General features: G+C 41.4%; 1 protein-coding gene across 2 annotated transcripts in view; it reads right to left on the bottom strand.

The window, feature by feature from the left end:
• LOC149158982 (retinal-binding protein) overlaps positions 1 to 21214 on the bottom strand; it is a 271407-nt gene that overhangs the window by 140023 nt on the left and 110170 nt on the right. Inside the window, exons 6-8 of one of the 2 annotated variants that reach the window (XM_089436384.1) lie at positions 2314 to 2354; positions 1713 to 1829; positions 1391 to 1474 (exon numbers count right to left, since the gene is read on the bottom strand). In XM_089436384.1, coding sequence (XP_089292510.1) covers positions 1391 to 1474; positions 1713 to 1829; positions 2314 to 2354 — 242 coding nt within the window. The remainder of the gene's footprint in view (positions 1 to 1390; positions 1475 to 1712; positions 1830 to 2313; positions 2355 to 21214) is intronic. The other variant, XM_089436385.1, reaches the window with a different exon arrangement.

Raw genomic sequence — 21214 nt, 5'->3', positions numbered from 1 at the left:
AAGGAAGAAAAGCTCCTCAAGGGAAGAATTGTGACTTGGTCTTGGAAGTGTTTTTGGTCAAGGGTCTAGATCTTGGAATTCGTCAATTAAAGATTCTATAAGAAGAAGAATGCTTGTGGGTTTTCTTCTCAGATTGGAGAGGATTTGGCCCTGGCTGATCACCTATATCTTGTGTCCTTTGTCTTATTGTTTTTTATGGTTTGGTAGCTGTTTGATGAAGAAAAACACTAATAATAACAAGTGAAAGAAGAAGCTAACTAAGCAAAGTAAAAATTCATAAAGCAAGAGAAATCATATTATGTTGCTGCCCCTAGAATTCTCAACACCAACCACCACAACATGAGAAAAATCACATGCCCGTCAAATCCGTAAGTTTCCTGCACCATGACAAGAGTCACAGTAAAAAATAAGGATGAAAGACTAGATGGACTATTCAAACTCACCAGAAATTCATCATTGGTAAACGGCATCCATGGGGTATGGGTCATAGATGAATGGCTTCGAATACACAGTTAATCCCAAAAAAATGATAGTTCATAATGTAGGACTGTGCAAACATCTCATATCCTTAATTCCTCAGAAAAAATCGTTGTAAACAATTTCCATAGAGCCATCATGAAGCAATTACAGCATTTTACACAATACACAACTCAGAAGTTGTCTAATAGTAAAATTAAATGTTTTCTTCAAAAGATTATGGCACAACATACTGGACAGTGGAAGCCTGAACTGACACTGGATGCTCCATGACGTCAAGCATATGTATTTGTCCCTAAGTAGCAGATAAAAAGGTTTCAATGCTGTACCGCAATCACAGCGATAAAATCCCAAATGATAAACTAACCAGGAACCCATTACAAATTGAACCAGCCCAGCCTCCTAAATAACAAGACATAAAATTTATGTTGCTCCCCTGGGAATTTAAAATATCAACAGAATACAGGACTTCTGCTTTCTGATATTCTGGAATTTAAACTGAAGTGATAGGTTCACAGTTCACCTGCAGAGAGCTAGTAAGATTGTGTGAATGACAAACTAGTACACATTAGGCATACCAATGAAATATTGAAACGTTATAAGGACCTAAAAAGTATAGATAGAAAAAATTATGACAAGACAGAACACTCCATGGAGCATGCCTTCAATGGCAAGGAAAACATTAATTATTTTTACAAGTACTGCTCTTACAGAGGAAAGATTTATAACATTTAAGGAGTGAAAAACTGTATTCACAAATATTTATCCTAGGCTAAAATTTGCACTCTTTTTCCAGTTGTTGCTAATAGAGTCCATGTCTCAGACATAAACAAGTGTCATAGCAAAATAACTTTAAATGCAATATTCAGAAATGTTGAAATAAACTTAAAAATTACTGGTGCGAAAAACATACCCAAGAAAGACCAGAAAGCGCTTAAATTCAGAGCCATATACATGTATCGACTGTGCAACAAGTGAAAGAAGATCATCCTTGGACCTGGTTTTAGAAAAAGGGGAGAACATGAAGATTAATATCACAGTGATTTCATTTCATAGTACAAGCAAAAAAGGCCACCATAAAAGATTGAAGTTTTGGCACTCTTAAATAAATCAGTTAACTACAAGATATAAATGAGCCAAGAACAAATATACGCTCCTTTAGAAAACAAACACAAAGGTTGATAATAATAACCCCCTAACACAAATCATGGCAAGAGATAGAAAGAAACTATTACAGCTTGATTTCATCAAAATGTCTCCACCACATCTTCAAAAATATTTGAATAGAGATAGCCATATTGGTAAGTTGGTAAAGAGGAGGTCCATAACGTTGTCTTTGTTCTTCCATTGGCCTGAGAAGCCATAAAAGATTATCAATTACCTAAAAGAAAAAGGGGATAAGTGAATCCACATTAGTGTGTAGCATTCCTAGAAAGAAAATCCCAGAGTTTGCACCATTAGATAGACTCAAGTTAGTCACATGTGAAAAAATATGTTGTATTTGTATCTAGATAAAGATTGATAATTTTATCAATATCAAAAACGATAGAGAAATATGTTGTATTTGTATCTAGATAAAGATAGATAATTTTATCAATATCAAAAACGATAGAAAAGCAGGTTAACTGGACTGGGAAACGCAACTAGTTAACAGAGGACTATGGAGTGCTAAGGTCACTAATAAATGCTAAATTGCTAATGTAAGAAAAGATTTAGACCACTCAGTAACAGAGTTTCTGCATAAACTGTGTGCAAAGCTTGTTATTCCAATGCATTTCACCTGAATCTTCAAATGTCAGCTATAAGCACATTCTGATAGATAGGATGCTCACTTACCCATGGTGGTCATTTATCTGCCGCACAAAGTCCAACAATACCTGCACATTTTCCAAAAATTACAGCTTGAATTTTTGCCAAATATATACCTTATACATCATTTTTAAAATAGCCATAGTTAGTAAAATTGAGAGTTTCCCTTTTGATCAGACTGAACCACACTGGACAATAAAAATCCTAAAATCATAATTACAGAAATTTCATGGAATTATTAAGTTCTTCATTTCCTGGACAAGCCCTCTCCTTTGAAATAATCTATAGATATGAGGAGTCAGGACTTTAAAACTTCAAGGACAAAAGGATACCAAGCAAGTTCTATTCCTTATACCTTTGAATTGAAAAAAAATTGGAAAAGGTAGGTGCTCTAGCCTCCACCATGCCAACATATTACACTAATAGTTCATGCAGTGAATTGAGACAGTATAAAATAATCATTCAACTTGAAATTGTATACAAACTAGAAGTCACAACGTGAGAAAATGACTTCATTCTTTAGAACGCAGCAGCTACAACAAGAAATAAGTTGAGGATCAAATTTATGGTTTCTTGGACAAAACTACGTTGCCAAGTCCTGCCATAGAGAACCTAGGAAAAAAACATCTGAAGAATCTGCAAAGAATCCCATCGAACAAATTTAATTACTTTTCTAATAGAGTTGAAAGCTTATCAATTTATGGATGCATCCCGCATTTGATTGCAGAACATTATCTATTATACCCAAAAAAAAAAATGGCTAGCATAGTGCTTACATGTAGTATACTGTACATGGCTATATCTGGAACTATTTGTTTAGAGGTAAAATCAGGCACTTGCTTAAAGGACATGTTGATTAACTATGGTTGGCAATATATATGATTCAGGGTAACAAGGCATAAAGAACTACAGTAAATGAACTTTTAAGAGAAGTTGCAACATCATAAATGAGTTTTTAACAGAAACAGCATGAGTCTATGAAGGCACTAATCATACAGACACCAGCCTCCACGTCAGTTGGGACCCATTGAGATGTTGCTTATAACTTATTATCACTCCAATAAGGGGTGTTAGACAGCTTCACATAGAGAAGGATTGTGAGTGAACTACTACCAAAATTGAGTGATTTGTGCAGTAGTGCAGTTCTTCTCTACACCAAAGCAGATGTTCTCAACACCCAACAGCTATGTTGCAGGAAACGGCCCCCAAGTTGGCGTACCAGTACCCGAAATGCCCCGAAACACCGAAATACTGCCGAAACGCAACCAAAACGTGGCTGAAATGCCTGGGTGGTGTTTCTTGATTTCGAAACACCACCAAAACGTTTCGGCAGCGTTTTAGCCCAAATCTGACCTGTTTCAACCCAAATTTGCACCATTTTTGTGAACTTTTTGCTTCTGGGGGCTCACTCAAGCACCCAAGAAGGGTGTGGGGCCATCCTATGTCCAAAAAGAATTTAATCTACCACTAAATTTTATCTCTAATCAATCCACAAACTAATTCTTTAATCAATTGTAGAAATTTCTGTTTTCCCACCCCGGTTTCAGTTCCACCTTATTTCTCCCATATAGTTAAATGCCCATTCCCATATCCATACATTTAACACTGAAAAAATAAATTTTTTTTGCTGAAAACACAAATTCTGAAAATTTTACAGAATGCTGGAAAATGCAGAAATAAAATTCAGCAGTTACAAACAGCCATTAAAACAAATTTAAACACAGAGATTTTTTGTCAAGGTGACCCTGGAAAAACCCCTACAACTCTTGGGAAAAACCGGTTCGAGAGCTCTTCTTTATTTCTGAAAATTGCCTTTTTACAATGAGAAATATTTAGCAAAAAATCAGCAAGAAAATTTACAACTTATCTATTTTCCTGTGCCTCACAGCAATCTGGAAATTACAACAAACAGGACAGCAATAAATGCTGTACGGCCTCCTCGACTTTCGTGCCCACTTTCAGCATTAAATGTTGTTGTACTGCCAGCATTAAATGCGTTGTATGGACTGCAATAAATGCGTTGTACGACCCTCGTTTTGCGTGCAGAAAAACCGGCAAACTGCTCCTCGATTTTTGTGCAAACCACTCCTCGAAATCGTGCCAAAATCTGCCTTTCACTGTGTGCTGAATCAGCTGTACAAATCTGTTCAACTGCTGCCTTGGAATGTGTGCCAAGTTGTTGTCTCCTTCTCCTCCCTGCTCAGAAATCTCTCTTGCTCTCTTGCTCTCATTCTCCCAATCTGCTCATGAAAGAATGAATGACCTTTTCCTCCTTTTCCTCCTTTAATCTAACCCTAAGTGAATTTTGGGTGATCCCCAAATCCAATGGCTGAAATAGATTGAGATCTATGGCTAAGATTAAATGGAAAATGCTCATTTAAATCTCACTTTCTATTTTTAATTCACCCCACTTTAATAAAGACCCACTTAGTCATTTTTCCTTTCTAATTTTTCATTGACTTTATAAAAGTCACTTTAAAATTAGACTTTAGTAACTTTATCACTTAAAGTCACTTTTAAATTAGATTTAACTTTATAAAAATTATAAAGTCACTTTAGGAGAAAAATTAAATTCTTTTCGACACTTTTCCCTAGGCCAAAGATCAAAGCCTTAGGGAACCACCTGTCCTCCGATACCAAATTTCAACACTCCCTCTTACAGAGGAAGGTGTTCCTCACCACACCCATCTTGTTCCTGAAGTAGTCATGCTCAGTGTTGATAATATCGCCGAAATATCGCCGATATTTCGGCGAGCCGAAATATCGCTGCCAAAATATCGCGATATTTTCCGGTTTTCAAAATCTCGCGCGATTTCCGATATTTCGGCGATATCTCGTAAAATATCGCGCGACGACTGAAAATATCGCCGGCGAGTTTAAAAACTTAAAATCAGTCCACGCTATAAAATGATTTTTAGGTTTTTTCACGTCATTGTTTTTCTGAGAGCTGGAGCCAGAACGTGGTCGCTGCGAAGGAGGGTTTGGTCGCTGCAAGTGCCAGGAACAGATATGAATGCCATTAAAATTTTAAATAGACTGTAGCATGACTGCGTAGCAGTGAAGCGGCAAGCCTGTCTTGGCATGATTTTCTCTATTTTAATGAGACAACCTTGCAAATAATTGAAGCTTGGGTTGCTTTTCTTTCCGATTTTTCTAGCTGCATAGAAGATTCTAGCTGGTTGATTTATTGTGGATTTCAAATTATGTATATGCTATATATAAATCATATCATCAAGGGAATGCCAAGGAAAGTGTATATCACTGTATATATAAATTCTTTTCCACTGTTCTAACTCAACACAGCATATTGCTTCATAACCATTCAATGCTATTATGTTATATCCCTGAACAGTGAAATGTCTACAATGTAAGCATACAGCCATGGGACATAAACCATTCAGAAAAACAGAGACAGAAATATTATAACTTTTCACTGACCTGGCAAACCTATGTTGACAGTAACATTTCTAAGCCATATTTCAACTTTGATGGAGCATGTCTTTTCATAGTGAATAATGTCTCTTATATGTTTGAGTCATTTGTAAATTTAAACTGTTTTGGAGACTTGTTCATATGAATTCTACCTCCAGTATAACATAAAGCCAAAAGTTTTAATTTTAAAGGTAAATTAGTACTTATTGATCAATTAAGAGATTTTTATGATATCTTTCATTTAAGGTTTTGATTTCAGTTATATACTAATTCAGTTATTAAGGCCATTATCTGTTTCTAATATTTATATAAAAATAAATATTATAGCAAATTATACCACCTATAAAACCTTATAATGAACACAATTACAGGTTGCTAATGCTGCAATCGGAGAGCACAAATATTTAAAAACAAAAGTATATGACACAGCTGGCATGTCTCGATGCCATATTAAACATGTTGCCGCCTTGTGGAAGGTTTTGACTCTTGAGGACTGTTTGACTTTGTGCTGCTTCTTGAAGACCATTCATTGCCAATTATCCCAGGGCCAAGTCTGTTGTCTCTTTAAGCTAAACAAAAAAAGTTCTTTCCTTTTTTTGCTACATTATCAGAAATAAAATTTCTTTCCTCCACTGATCTAAGAGATAAGGATGTTGTTTTGTAAAATGATGTGGTTATTAACTTATTTGTAATTTCGTATTACTTGTTAAATTACTAATTCCAAATTTTTTTTGGTGCTGTAGGTTTCCTTTTGAGTTAGCCCACTACAAAATACAAATATGCCAAAAAACTTGGACCCATTTTGGGAGTATGGGATCCCTGATGGTGGGACAAATCGTGCATATCTTGCATGCAAATTGTGTGGGACCAAGATGACAGGTGGGGTTACATGACTGAAATACCATCTTGCTAGACTCACTGGACATGATGTTGGCATTTGTACAGTTTCTATTCCAGAGCTTATACAAAAAGCTCTTGAGGCAATTGAAGAAAAGGACAGAAAGAAGGAAGAGGCGAAAACAAAACAAAGCTGAACGTGCAGGTAGATCTTTCGGGATATCTTCTCCTAATTTTGATGTTGAGGGTAGTGGCCCTACTGGCCCTAGTGGGAGGGGCTCCACAACTGGCACACCATCACATGCTAGCGCTACTGCTAGTGTGAATGCGAGGCCATCATTTTTTGTTCCACGAACAGGAGCTGGAGCACAACCTGGCATAAAATCGCTTGTTAAAAAAAAGGAGAAGCAAGAAGCAGATAGAGTCATGGGGAGGTGTATTTTTTGGAGCGACTTACCTCTCAGCATCACAAAAACCAATCCATTTTGGCAACCAATGTGTGATGCTATTGCTGTTGTGGGCCCAGGGTACAAAAGTGCCACATATGAGGAGTTGCGGGGCCAATTCTTCAAGCAGAAAAACAAGACATCAACTCTAGATTGGCGGAGTTGAAAAAGACATGGGAAGTCACTGGATGCACAGTGATGTCTGATGGTTGGACAGATAGGAAGGGTAGAACCCTTCTAAATTTCTTGGTACATTGTCCTAAAGGTACCATGTTTATTAAATCGTTGGATGCATCAAAACATATCAAAGATGCAGCAACGATATGTGAGTTGTTAGATGGGTTCATTCGGGAGATTGGTGTGCAGAATGTGGTGCAAGTCATAACAGACAATGCAGCTAATTATGTGTCTGTCGACAGAATGCTTATGGAGAGGCATCCCACATTGTTCTGGACTCCATGTGCAGCGCATTGTCTTGATTTGTTGCTTGAGGATATGGGGAAACTCTCCTTCATCAAGGAGGCAGTTGATATGGCTAGGAGCATCCCCAAGTTTATTTATAACCATGCTTTTGTTCTTAGCCTTATGAGGAGGTTCACTAGAAACAAGGAGTTGCGGCGTCCTGCCATCACACGTTTTGCCACAACCTTTATTACTCTTCAGTCTTTGCTTCGATGTCAGTTCGAGTTGAAGCAAATGTTTGTGTCTGATGATTGGCGTAATTGTAGATACAGCAGGAGACCTGATGGGAGAGCCATTGCAAAAATGGTGTACTCTCAGACATTTTGGCGTGGAGTACAAGAAGCATGTGCAGTTAGCGAAACTATAGTAAAGGTTCTTAGATTGGTGGATGGAGAGAAGCCTGCAATGCCTTATTTGTATGAGGGCATGGATAGGGCCAAGGAGGCCATTCGTTCCTATTATGCAGACAAGGGTTCTGCTGGCCTTGATAGGCAGATGATGTTATGGGATGTGATCGATAGTCGGTGGACAGGGATGCTTCATCGAACCATTCATGCAGCAGCTCTCTTCCTCAACCCTGCATTTTCATACAAATGCAACTTTGATTTTGATGGCGAGGTGATGGAAGGGCTCCATTCCTGTATTCAGAGGATGGTACCTGATTCTGAGCTTCGTAGCAAAATCAAGCGCGAGGTACAGTGTTATCAGGATTGTGTTGGCCTATTTGGCTTTGATGATGCCATTAGGGAAAGGACCCTCTTCATGCCACGTAAGTGACAAGTCATCACTCATTAGAAAATAGAAATTTGAATTTAATTATGTTTTAACTTTTAACTTTTAACTTTTAAATTTTTGAATTTTTTATTTCATTATTTTGTTGTAGATATTTGGTGGCGAAGCTATGGTGCAAGGGCACCAAATTTGCAAAAATTGGCTATACGAATCTTGAGTCAAACATGTAGCTCTTCAGGGTGTGAGCGCAATTGGAGTGTATTTGAGAAAATACACGCCAAAAAGCGCAACAGGTATAACTTTGAACTCAAGCCTTCAGTTGAGCAATTACACTTATTGTAATTTTTAATTTTTAATTTATGACCTTCAAGTGTCAAGAGTCAAGAGTCAAGACTCATTACTTTTTTTGACACTCTTACAGGTTGGAGTTCGCACGCCTCAACGATTTGGTGTATGTGCATTATAACATCCGACTTCGAGTGAGGCAAATAGAATCACCAGTGGATCTAGATGCCATTTCCTTAGACAATATTGATTTATTGTCTCCGTGGAGGGTGGAGTCTCAGGAGCCCATATTGGAGGAGTCACCTTCATGGTTAGAGCCAGTGGCAGATGATCCATTAGAGCAGGGGCAGCAAGAGGAGGACTCGGAGTCAGAGGAGCAGCAGCACTTAGAGGAGGAGCAGGAGGAGCAGGAGGAGGAGGACACTACGGGAGCATCAGCATCAACACCATCTGCTATAGATATAGGAGAGCATAGCTCCATGCCTAGCACTCATTATTTGACATTAGGTGCAGAGGCAGTGTCAGGGCCTTCTACTACTAGGGGCAGGCCTGGCAAACAGCCCATCATGTTTTCCCGTAAAAGGGGGAGAGGGCAGTAGATAGATAGCTGCTAGTTTTATTTGTTATGCTACATGTAACTCATGATGATGAGATACTTTTATTATTATATGTGATGTTATTTTGTATTGGTTCTCCACATTTGAGTCCTTGAATGGACAATTATCAGGGATTAGCACGATTTGGTATCGCCTTTGATATATCATTTCTATTTGACATCATATATATCAGTGTTTTCTTCATATTTATGTGCCAATGTGTTTATTTCATGATGTTATTGCTTTATATGTTTAAAAATCTGAAAAAAATGAATATATTATGCATTTTTTATGCTTGCCGATATTTGCCGATATTTTGCCGATATTTTCGCCGATATTGCCGATAAGATATTTTCTGGGCCCTCGCCGATTTTTTCCCGATACCGATATTATCAACACTGGTCATGCTTGCCACGTGGTAAGGCTTTGGTAAGAACATCTGCAACCTGCCCATCAATGGGAATATACTCAAGCTTCACAACACCCTTCTGAACACAGTCTCTGATGAAATGATATTTGATCCCAATATGCTTTGACCTGTCATGAAATACTGGATTCTCCGTGAGTTTAATGCAACTCTGATTATCACAGTAAATCACTGAAGGTCTCAACGGCTGACCAAATAAGCCAAACAACATCTTGCGAAGCCAGATGGCCTCACAACTAGCTAGACTGGCTGCCATATACTCTGCTTCCGCTGAACTCAATGCTACTGACTGTTGCTTCCGGCTGAACCATGACACTACTGCCGAACCCAACCCAAAACAGCACCCTGAAGTGCTCTTCCTATCAGAAGCACAACCTACCCAATTAGAATCAGTGTAACCTGCCAATCTCACTCCATCCCCCTGCCTGTAGTCCAGACCATAATCCACTGTCCCCTGCAAGTACCACAAAATGTGTTTTGTAGCCACCCAGTGAACCTTCCTAGGCTCACACATAAACTGACTCATCGTGTTGACTGCAAAACAAATATCTGGTCTAGTGTTGACCAAATACATCAAAGAACCAATCAGCTGCCTGTACAATGTGGGATCCACCAACTCAGAATCCGAAGCATGAAGCTTCTTCCAGTTGGTGATCATCGGTGTCGACATGGGTCTACAATCCTCCATGTGGAATCTGCCAAGGATGTCCACAATATACTTCCCCTGCCCCAGGAAGAAATGCCCCTCCTCCTGCCACACCTCCAAACCCAAAAAGTAATGCATCAAGTCGATGTCCTTCATCTCAAACTCCGCCGCAAGATCTCTCTTGCAGTGCTCTATGAGTCTCTCTGCACCTGTAATGACCAAGTCATCCACATACAGCACCAGAATGAGAGGCTCCTCACCTATCACAATAAAGTAAAGGTTCGGATCTGCCTCACTCTTTGTGAAACCCAACCCCTGCAAGTATGTATCTATCCTGGAGTACCAAGCTCTGGGAGCTTGCTTCAGGCCATAAAGGGCCTTCTTCAGTTTGCACACATGGGACTCCTTCCCATGCACCTCAAAGCCCTGTGGCTGCTCAATGTACACCTCCTCCTGTATGAAGCCATTGAGAAATGCAGTCTTCACATCCATCTGGTGGATCTTCCAACCCATCTCTGCTGCTATCGATATAATGGAGCGGATCGAAGTATATCGAGCCACGGGAGCGAAGGTCTCCTCATAATCAACTCCCTCTACCTAGGAGAACCCTCTAGCCACAAACCTCGCTTTGAATTTCTCAATGCTGCCATTTGCAGCATGCTTTACCTTGTAAAGCCATCTGGAAGTAACCACGGATTTGCCCTCAGGTCTCGGCACCACCTCCCAAACATCATTCTTCATGATAGAAGAATACTCCTCCTGCATGGCCTCTCTCCAAACCTGCTAACTAGCTGCCTCCTCATAGCTAGAAGGCTCAGAGTCAAGGATGCTAGTAACCATTGCCATATAGCTACAAAACCTCTCAGGTGGTCTACTCTCTCTGACCGGCCTCTTCGGCTCAGCAACAGATGTGGCATTTCTCAAGGTGTCTTGAAGCCACTTGGGCTTCCTCTTCCCTGAGTGCACTTCTCCCATAGGAGAATGAAACTCCTCCTCCCCATCATCATCAGGAGCCTGAACTCCTGACTGTCTGTCTGTTGTCCTCCTGCCTGCACTTGAACCTGTAGAAGCTGAGGTACCGTGTGAACTGTCCATCAGTGGACTCCCTAGTGAACTGCTCTGTGAATTGCTCTGTGAACTGCTCTATATGCTGCCCGGAGCACCACCCCTCTGGAGCGGCGAGCCACTGCTCATGGACGGACCTGACATCCTCATAGATGTACCTCCAGATCCTCCTGATCCCTACCCACTGGATCCCTGCGACTGACTCAACTGTTGCTGAGGGTCTGGCTGATCCAAATACTCTAACTCCCTTGATCTCCTAAAGGCCCTGTCCTCCTCGAACTTCACATCCCGTCTAACAACAACTCTCCTCTGTGCAGGAATGTAAATCCGAAAGGCCTTTGAGATCTCACTATAGCCCACAAAGATACCCTTCTCTGCGGTGAGCTCTAGTTTGGTCCTCTTCTCCTTGGGTATGTAGGAGTATGTAATGCATCCAAAGATACGAAGATGACCAATATCAGGCTTCTTCCCAGAGAAAGCCTCCTCCGGAGTCATGTGCCCCAAGGCACGATGCGGACTCCTGTTCTGCAAGTAAACAGCTGTGTTGTAGGCCTCTGCCCACAAGAACAATGGCAACCCCTGATCATGTAACATGGCTTTGGCAGCCCCTACGATGGATCTGTTCTTCCCCTCCGCAACCCCGTTCTGCTGGGGGTTGTAAGGAACAATGAACTCCCTCCTAATGCCTGCCTCCGCACAATAGTCAACAAACTCTCCAAGGGTGTACTCTCCCCCATTGTCCGACCTCAGGGACTTGATCTTCCAACCTGTCTGTGTCTCCACAAGAGCTCTAAACTCCTGAAACCGCTTGAAGACCTCACTCTTGGTCTTCAAGAAATAAATCCAGGTCCTCCTGGAGTGATCATCAATGAATAAAACATAGTACTCATATCCACTCAAGGAAACATGAGACATCCAACCGCTCACATCAGAATGAATCAAATCAAGTATCCCAGTCGCTCTGCTGTCACTGCTGGGAAAAGGGGATTTGGCAAACTTGCCCATCGCACATCCTCTGCAAGTATCAAAGTGATCAGTGTTGAAATCTGGCACACCTGTAGTGATCTCCCGCAAGGTCCTCAAGGCTCCATGATACATATGTCCCATCCTGCGGTGCCAAATCTCACACAGCTCAGAACTGCTAGCTCTGCTGTCAGTACTACTGCTCAATGCCACAAGGGACTGGAATGCAAACTTGTACACCTTTGCATGGCGTACACCTATCACTCTAGCTGAATCAACTGGAGTGCCCCTGGGATACATCAACACCTGTCCTCCCCTGAACAGTACCCCATATCCTCTGTTCTCCAAAGTTGAGATGGATATGAGGTTCTTCCTCATCCCTGGCACATAAAGAACATCTGACACCTTCAAGGGAGGTTTGGCCTCCCTGAAATGTCAGAGTCCCCACACCGACTACTCTAACAACTCTATCATCACCGAGTACTATCTCTATATCAGTACCACTCTCTGAAAGCTCTGAGAAGTACTCCCGGTCTCCTGTCATGTGACGTGAAGCCCCACTGTCCACATACCAGATACTTAAAGAAGCATGCTCCCTCTGAACCTGTGTGGCAGGTGATCCTGCACTAGAGGACTCATACGCAGTGAACCCAAACTCTCGGTTGAAACGAACTACAAAGTCCTCAACCTCTGCTGAAGCTGCCACGTTTTGGTTCTTCCCCTTCTTCTTCTTCTTCTCCAGACACACAACTGCATAGTGTCCCACCTTTTGACAATTCCAACACTTCACCTTGGAATAGTCCTTCTGTGTGTTACCCTGTTTACCTTTACCTTTGCCTTTGCCTCCACCATTGCTTGTGGAAGCCTGCTTCTTCCCTTTGCCTTTCTTGCCTCCTGCCGACAGTGCTACATCCTCATCCTGCTCAACTGGCTTGGCTGCCCCAAGCTGACCTTTCCTGATCTCTATCTGAATGCAATCATCCCAAAACCTCTCCCATGTGGGAAGAGTCTCACGTGCACAAACCCCATCAGCAAAGTTCATCCATGAACGGGGGAGGCCATTCACTGCAATCCGCACCAACTCAGTGGGTTGAATGGCCTCTCCAATTGCTGCCAACTCATCTCTCACATTAGTAATCTTTGTGAGATATCCAGCTGCACTATCATTACCCATCTTAATGTTCTTCAGCTTCTCCTTCAGGACCATTTTCCGGTTCTCATTGGTACTCTGGTAGAGATTGGACAATGTTGTCCACATCTCATGGGCATTTCTCTTTCCTCTCACATGAGGAATGCAATGGTCTTTGACTCCGTCTAGAATCAGCCTCTTACCCTTGTTGTTCTTTTTATTATACTCAGCCAACTGAGTAGCATCAGTAGGCACAACAACAGGGTTCTGTGTGGTATGCACCATGATATCCCAGACTTCTGCCTCCTCAAAGATACTCTGCATTCTCTCCTTCCAAACGTTGTAATTTGTATGCCCATCCAACCTATCCTTCACCCTCAATCCCAATGACATCATGTTGTCCTAACACTGAAAAATAGCACTGCTATAGTAAAAATAACACTGTTGTTTGTGAAAAATCAGCTTGCTGAAATTTTCTGAGTGAAAAATCAGCAGCTGTAATTTTTTCTCCTTGTTGTCCCAAACTACACTTTAGCACTCAAGCTCTAATACCATGTAGAAATTTCTGTTTTCCCACCCCGGTATTCAGTTTCACCTTATTTCTCCCATATAGTTAAATGCCCATTCCCATATCCATACATTTAACACTGAAAAAATAAATTTTTTTTGCTGAAAACACAAATTCTGGAAATTTTACAGAATGCTGAAAAATGCAGAAATAAAATTCAGCAGTTACAAACAGCCATTAAAACACATTTAAACACAGAGATTTTTGGTCAAGGTGACCCTGGAAAAACCCCCTACAACTCTTGGGAAAAACCAGTGCGAGAGCTCTTCTTTATTTTTGAATATTGCCTTTTTAAAGTGAGAAATATTCAGCAAATATCAGCAAGCAAATTTACAACTCATCTCTTTTCCTGTGCCTCACAGCAATCTGGAAATTACAGCAAACAGGACAGCAATAAATGTTGTACGGCCTCCTCGACTTTCGTGCCCACTTTCAGCATTAAATGCTGTTGTACGGCCAACATTAAATGCGTTGTACGGACTGCAATAAATGCATTGTATGGCCCTCGTTTTGCATGCAGAAAAACCAGCAAACTGCTCCTCGATTTTTGTGCAAACCACTCCTCGAAAATCGTGCCAAAATCTGTCTTTCACTGTGTGCTGAATCAGCTGTACAAATCTGCTCAACTGCTGCCTTGGAATGTGTGCCAAGCTGTTGTCTCCTTCTCCTCCCTGCTCAGAAATCTCTCTTGCTCTCTTGCTCTCCTTCTCCCAATCTGCTCATGAAAGAATGAATGACATTTTCCTCCTTTTCCTCCTTTAATCTAACCCTAAGTGACTTTTGGGTGATCCCTAAATCCAATGGCTGAAATAGATTGAGATCTATGGCTGAGATTAAATGCTCATTTAAATCTCACTTTCTATTTTTTAATTCACCCCACTTTAATAAAGACCCACTTAGTCATTTACTTCCAAAGTCATTTTTCCTTTCTAATTTTTCATTGACTTTATAAAAGTCACTTTAAATTAGACTTTAGTAACTTTATCACTTAAAGTCACTTTTAAATTAGATTTAAATTTATAAAAATTATAAAGTCAGTTTAAGAGAAAAATTAAACTATTTTGGACACTTTTCCCTAGGCCAAAGATCAAAGCATTAGGGAACCACCTGTCCTCCAGTACCACTCTCTGAAAGCTCTGAGAAGTACTCCCGGACTCCTGTCATATGACGTGAAGCCCCACTGTCCACATACCAGATACCTGAAAATGCTCCGCTAATCGAGGGAAAAGCATGCTCCCTCTGAACCTGTGTGGCAGGTGATCCTGCACTAGAGGACTCATACGCAGTGAACCCAAACTCCCGGCCAAAACGAACTGCAAAGTCCTCAACCTCTGCTGAAACTGCCACGTTTTGGTTCTTCCCCTTCTTCTTCTTCTTCTCCGGACACACAACTGCATAGTGTCCCACCTTTTGACAATTCCAACACTTCACCTTGGAATAGTCCTTCTGTGTGTCACCCTGTTTACCTTTACCTTTGCCTTTGCCCCCACCATTGCTTGTGGAAGCCTGCTTCTTCCCTTTGCCTTTCTTGCCTCCTGCCGACAGTGCTACATCCTCATCCTGCTCAGCTGGCTTGGCTGCCCCAAGCTGACCTTTCATGATCTCTGTCTGAATGCAATCATCCCAAAACCTCTCCCATGTGGGAAGAGTCTCACGTGCACAAACCTCATCATCAAAGTTCATCCATGAACGGGGGAGGCCATTCACTGCAATCCGCACCAACTCAGTGGGTTGAATGGCCTCTCCAATTGCTGCCAACTCATCTCTCACATTAGTAATATTTGTGAGATATCCAGCTGCACTATCATTACCCATCTTAATGTTCTTCAGCTTCTCCTTCAGGACCATTTTCCGGTTCTCATTGGTACTCTGGTAGAGATTTGATAATGTTGTCCACATCTCATGGGCATTTCTCTTTCCTCTCACATGAGGAATGCAATGGTATTTGACTCCGTCTAGAATCAGCCTCTTACCCTTGTTGTTCTTTTTATTATACTCAGCCAACTGAGTAGCATCAGTAGGCACAACAACAGGGTTCTGTGTGGTATGCACCATGATATCCCAGACTTCTGCCTCCTCAAAGATACTCTGCATTCTCTCCTTCCAAACGTTGTAATTTGTATGCCCATCCAACCTATCCTCCACCCTCAATCCCAATGACATCCTGCTGTCCTAAAACTGAAAAATAGCACTGCTGTAGTAAAGATAAAACTGTTGTTTGTGAAAAATCAGCTTGCTGGAATTTTCTGAGTGAAAAATCAGCAGCTGTAATTTTTTCTCCTTGCTGTCCCAAACTGCACTTTAGCACTCAAGCTCTGATACCATGTAGAAATTTCTGTTTTCCCACCCCGGTTTTCAGTTTCACCTTATTTCTCCCATATAGTTAAATGCCCATTCCCATATCCATACATTTAACACTGAAAAAAAAAAAAAAATTTGCTGAAAACACAAATTCTGGAAATTTTACAGAATGCTGGAAAATGCAGAAATAAAATTCAGCAGTTACAAACAGCCATTAAAACACATTTAAACACAGAGATTTTTGGTCAAGGTGACCCTGGAAAAACCCCCTACAACTCTTGGGGAAAACCAGTTCGAGAGCTCTTCTTTATTTCTGAAAATTGTCTTTTTACAGTGAGAAATATTCAGCAAAAAATCAGCAAGCAAATTTACAACTTATCTCTTTTCCCGTGCCTCACAGCAATCTGGAAATTACAGCAAACAGGACAGCAATAAATGTTGTACGGCCTCCTCGACTTTCGTGCCCACTTTCAGCATTAAATGCTGTTGTACGGCCAACATTAAATGCGTTGTACGGACTGCAATAAATGCGTTGTATGGCCCTCGTTTTGCATGCAGAAAAACCAGCAAACTGCTCCTCGATTTTTGTGCAAACCACTCCTCGAAAATCGTGCCAAAATCTGTCTTTCACTGTGTGCTGAATCAGCTGTACAAATCTGCTCAACTGCTGCCTTGGAATGTGTACCAAGCTGTTGTCTCCTTCTCCTCCCTGCTCAGAAATCTCTCTTGCTCTCTTGCTCTCCTTCTCCCAATCTGCTCATGAAAGAATGAATGACCTTTTCCTCCTTTTCCTCCTTTAATCTAACCCTAAGTGACTTTTGGGTGATCTTTAAATTCAATGGCTGAAATAGATTGAGATCTATGGCTGAGATTAAATGCTCATTTAAATCTCACTTCCTATTTTTTAATTCACCCCACTTTAATAAAGACCCACTTAGTCATTTACTTCCAAAGTCATTTTTCCTTTCTAATTTTTCATTGACTTTATAAAAGTCACTTTAAATTAGACTTTAGTAACTTTATCACTTAAAGTCACTTTTAAATTAGATGTAACTTTATAAAAATTATAAAGTCACTTTAGGAGAAAAATTAAATTCTTTTGGACACTTTTCCCTAGGCCAAGGATCAAAGCCTTAGGGAACCACCTGTCCTCCGATACCAAATTTCAACATCAATAAATGCTCTAGTTTTGCTAAAAAATCACCATGTTCTATTTTTGCTAATAAATATGAGGATGAGGATTATAAAATATGTAATTGTACTTTCCATTAGCTCATGTTTTAGTTCATTTTCAGCACATATAGCCCACGTATAAAGGTTGATTTTGGATGCAAAGACTCATGTATAAAGGCTGATTTTTTAATCTTGGATGTACAACCTTATCCATAAAGGTTAATTTTGGATTTTGAATAATGTAATTATCTATGAGACTTAATATAATTTGGGGTATTCTTTCTAAAGTGTCATTTATGTGTCTCATTTTCTTTCTTCCAAGATAATGCATTATTAACTTATTTGTGAAAAAATTACATACATACATACATGAATGCATATATATATATATGACATTTTTCCCGACATTTCCTTTTTTGGGGTCGCATTTCTAGCCGTACGCGTTTCGGAAACTTCCAAACGTTTTGGTGTTTTGTGCAACTTAGCCCAACAGCGACGCCACACCAAGTCTTCAACAATGCTCATCACACCGGACTCACTCTATGCTAGAGCATTGCTCTTTGACCTACACCTAGAGAACCTAGCAACAATGCTAGTTTGGTGTTAATGTCGTGTGTGTCTTCTCCCTTTTCCTAGCCTTTCTTTTATAATCTTGAGCTATGACCAAATCCACAACCCTAATCTCCAACATGATTGATGGTTGAGATTAGATCTCACCTCACTTGATATCAATGGTTAAGATTCATCTAGTTCACTAAAGCAAAAACCTTTGCATTTCATTAGATTAACTCAGTTTTATCTTATAAAAGAAATTACTTTAATCACTAATGTAATTGCTAGGGTTAAGGGTGTTGGAATTTCTAAGTTTAACTCGTTAGATATTCTTCATATACTATCTGGTTTATTTCTTCCTACTTGTTTAATTACTTAACAAGTTATTTACCATGTAAATACTGAAAATAAACACAAGTACAGTATCAACATCTATAAATCATCAACTAAAAGAAAACAAGCACACAAGTGACACCGTTATTTTTGGACCAATGTCCCCAGAAAAGCCCAATGCGTGAAAACCGGTGCAACTATTCAGAGGGTTTTATTATTATGCAGTTTTCAAAATACAACCAGGGTGTCAGAAATGGCTCACCCAATAGAGAATGCCCTCGACAGTAGTACCTCTCCTCGGAGATGGATATTTCGGCTGAATAATCACCGGATGAAAGATCCCACAGTAACAATTATAGCTTCCACTGCTCTGCGTCACTCTGATAAGGACTGCGTCACCCTATCTGGCTCACCAGCCCACGAAATCCTTCCAGCATTGCCTCTTGACCCTGCATCAACTCTGCTAGCCTCTACGTCAGCTTCTGGAACCTCTGTGTCAGCCCCTAGACCCTCTGCGTCTCACACGCTGGCCTCTCTTGGCACTACGCAGCTCTTGGCTGCCTCTGCGTAGCACCCAGCTGCCTCTATGTCAACCTCTTCGGGCTATACGTTGTCTCTCTGGTACCAACTATGCCTCTCTACTATGTATTCACTGCCCCTCACTGCTGATCACTGATTCTATCTCTCTTAGCAAACCCCGCTCTAGAGAATAGAATCATTGATTACTCTGGTGTATTCTCCAACTGACCCTTAAGCCTCTTCTTATACTTTTCTCATTGGTCCATCAACAGCCGAGATTAAACCTCCAATCAACGGCTAAGATTAGATTTGGCTTGATCCATGACTTTTGGAACATTCTAATCCAGTTTTATATTAATACTCATTAATATTTTATTTTTCCTAAGTTTAGACTTAGGAACTCCATAAAAAATATTAATTATTTTAATATCTCCCAAACCAGTTAGAATCTGCCCAAACCAGTTAGAATCTGTCCAAACCATTTTCCGGGTCTTGGAGATCTCATGTGCTTTAGCCTCTCCACCAATTTTCATGGCTAAAGCACATCTGATGCTACCTCAAATCAACACTCCCTCTTAGCGAGGATTGTGCTCTAGTAATACTCCACACTGAGTATCACCCTGATTATCCAACACCGGTCTCTGTGCTGATGCTAGGCCTCCCCGCCCAACATCCTCTGCACTATTGCATCATGTAGTGCTGCCCAGGGCCTTGCCACTGCCACTGTTGCATCTGTACGGCAGCTCCCTCTGCATCCGTGTTGCTACGGGTCCATCCTCCCAGCACTGCATCCCTTCTCATCATGTTGCATCGTGCTTCCTATAGCACTGCCACTGCTAACCACTGCACTGCAACTCAGTTACCGAGAAGTAAGTAACTGATCCACTCAACTCTAACATCTTTGTCAGGCCAGAGACACTCCTGATGTTGAAGCTCCCTCTACCACTAACAAGTGCTCCCTCTACTGACCTCTGTGTTGTTGCAACAACTCCCTGCATCTCGCACTGTTGCACACCTCTCTATCACATCCTACACTGGTGCAACACTCTCGTGCTTCTCGCACTGTTGCAGCCTGCTAGACGCGAGCTACCCGGGGACTCCTGCACTGTAGTACTCCCTGTCGCTCTATCTACATTCATCTCTACCTATATCTGCCAATCTTGCTACTCCTCTTCAGGGCTCCCATAGCAAGGTATAATCCAAGAGGTTGGGTTCGTCAAGGATCTTGCCCCTCATCGCATGTAATCCCCCTGACTACAGCCGATGTCTCCCCACTTCTTCTCAAGTGGCACATTAGCACTCATGGCACAATCGTCCTCCTCCTCGACTTCTTTCTCCACCCTTGTTGGCGCTACCTTGGTCTCAAAAGCCTCTCCCTTACTCTTCTTTCTAAGACATTGTTCGCAAAATCACCCAGTTCCTCACAATGGAAGCATTTGACCTTGGAGAGGTCCTTCTTTCTCTTCTCCTTCTTTCCCGCAGATGCTAGAGCCGCATCCTCTTCTTCCTCCTTCTTGATTCTGACCCCTTTTCCGCTACTCTCCGCATTGGTCGCCCATCTGATCTCTTCTTGACAAAGAGCCGCCCACAGTTCCTGGAAATCTGGAACGCTCGACCTGCCTAGTATGCTTTGAACAAATACCTCCCTATCCTCTGAGACTGCGTTCAATACGGTCCTCACCATCAATTCCTAATCCGGTGTGGCCCCTATAGAAGTTAGCCGATCACGGATCTCCTTTAATCGACTGAGGAAGACATCTATCTGCTCTCCCTTCTGCATTTGGTATGACCGCAGGTCCGGAGCTGATTTTCAAGTAACATCTTCCTCTGCACGGAAGTATGCTGGTACAATTTCTTCAGGGCATCCCACATCTCATTTGCCGTGTCCTTCTCGGCAATATGCGGCACCACATGATCCTTGACCCCATCAAGGATGATGCACTTTGCCCTGGCCATTGCCTCCTCGTACTTCTCATTTTCAGCTGGGTCAACTAGGATTGCTATGGTTTTCAAGGCGAAGTCCTTGATGCGATATCTATCTACAATGGACAAGATTCTAGCCTTCTAGACCACAAAGTTGGATGCTCCGTCCAACCTATCCTGATCTCTCAGTCCATTCACAGCCATTATGCTGCTCTTCTTCCGACTCCTTTGAGTCTCTCTACTTTCCTCATGGAAGTCCTTTGTTCGACTCCTACTGAGTCTCTCAACTTCCCGTTTGGAGGTTCTTGGTTTGACTCCCTCTAAGTCTCGATTTCCAGAATCCTTCTGGAAATCCCTCCTCCTTGGTCTTTCCCTGTTAGGTATTGTTCTAACCACAGTACCCCACCAGCTTTGCTCCGCAAATTACCCGTAGCCTTCTATATCCCAACAACTGAAGGATTGAGCCACTTGACTCTACGCAATCCGGGCACCAGCAAATCAGCGCTCTTAGCCAGCTGCGTCAGCCCTCGTGGCCTCTG

Source organism: Pinus tabuliformis, chromosome 5_2 (genome assembly GCF_031772625.1).
Source record: "Pinus tabuliformis cultivar Carrire ecotype Pingquan chromosome 5_2, CPIR1, whole genome shotgun sequence".
Taxonomy (NCBI): domain Eukaryota; kingdom Viridiplantae; phylum Streptophyta; class Pinopsida; order Pinales; family Pinaceae; genus Pinus; species Pinus tabuliformis.
The sequence above is the reverse complement of the archived record's forward strand: the minus strand, read 5'-3'. Positions and strand labels throughout refer to the sequence as shown.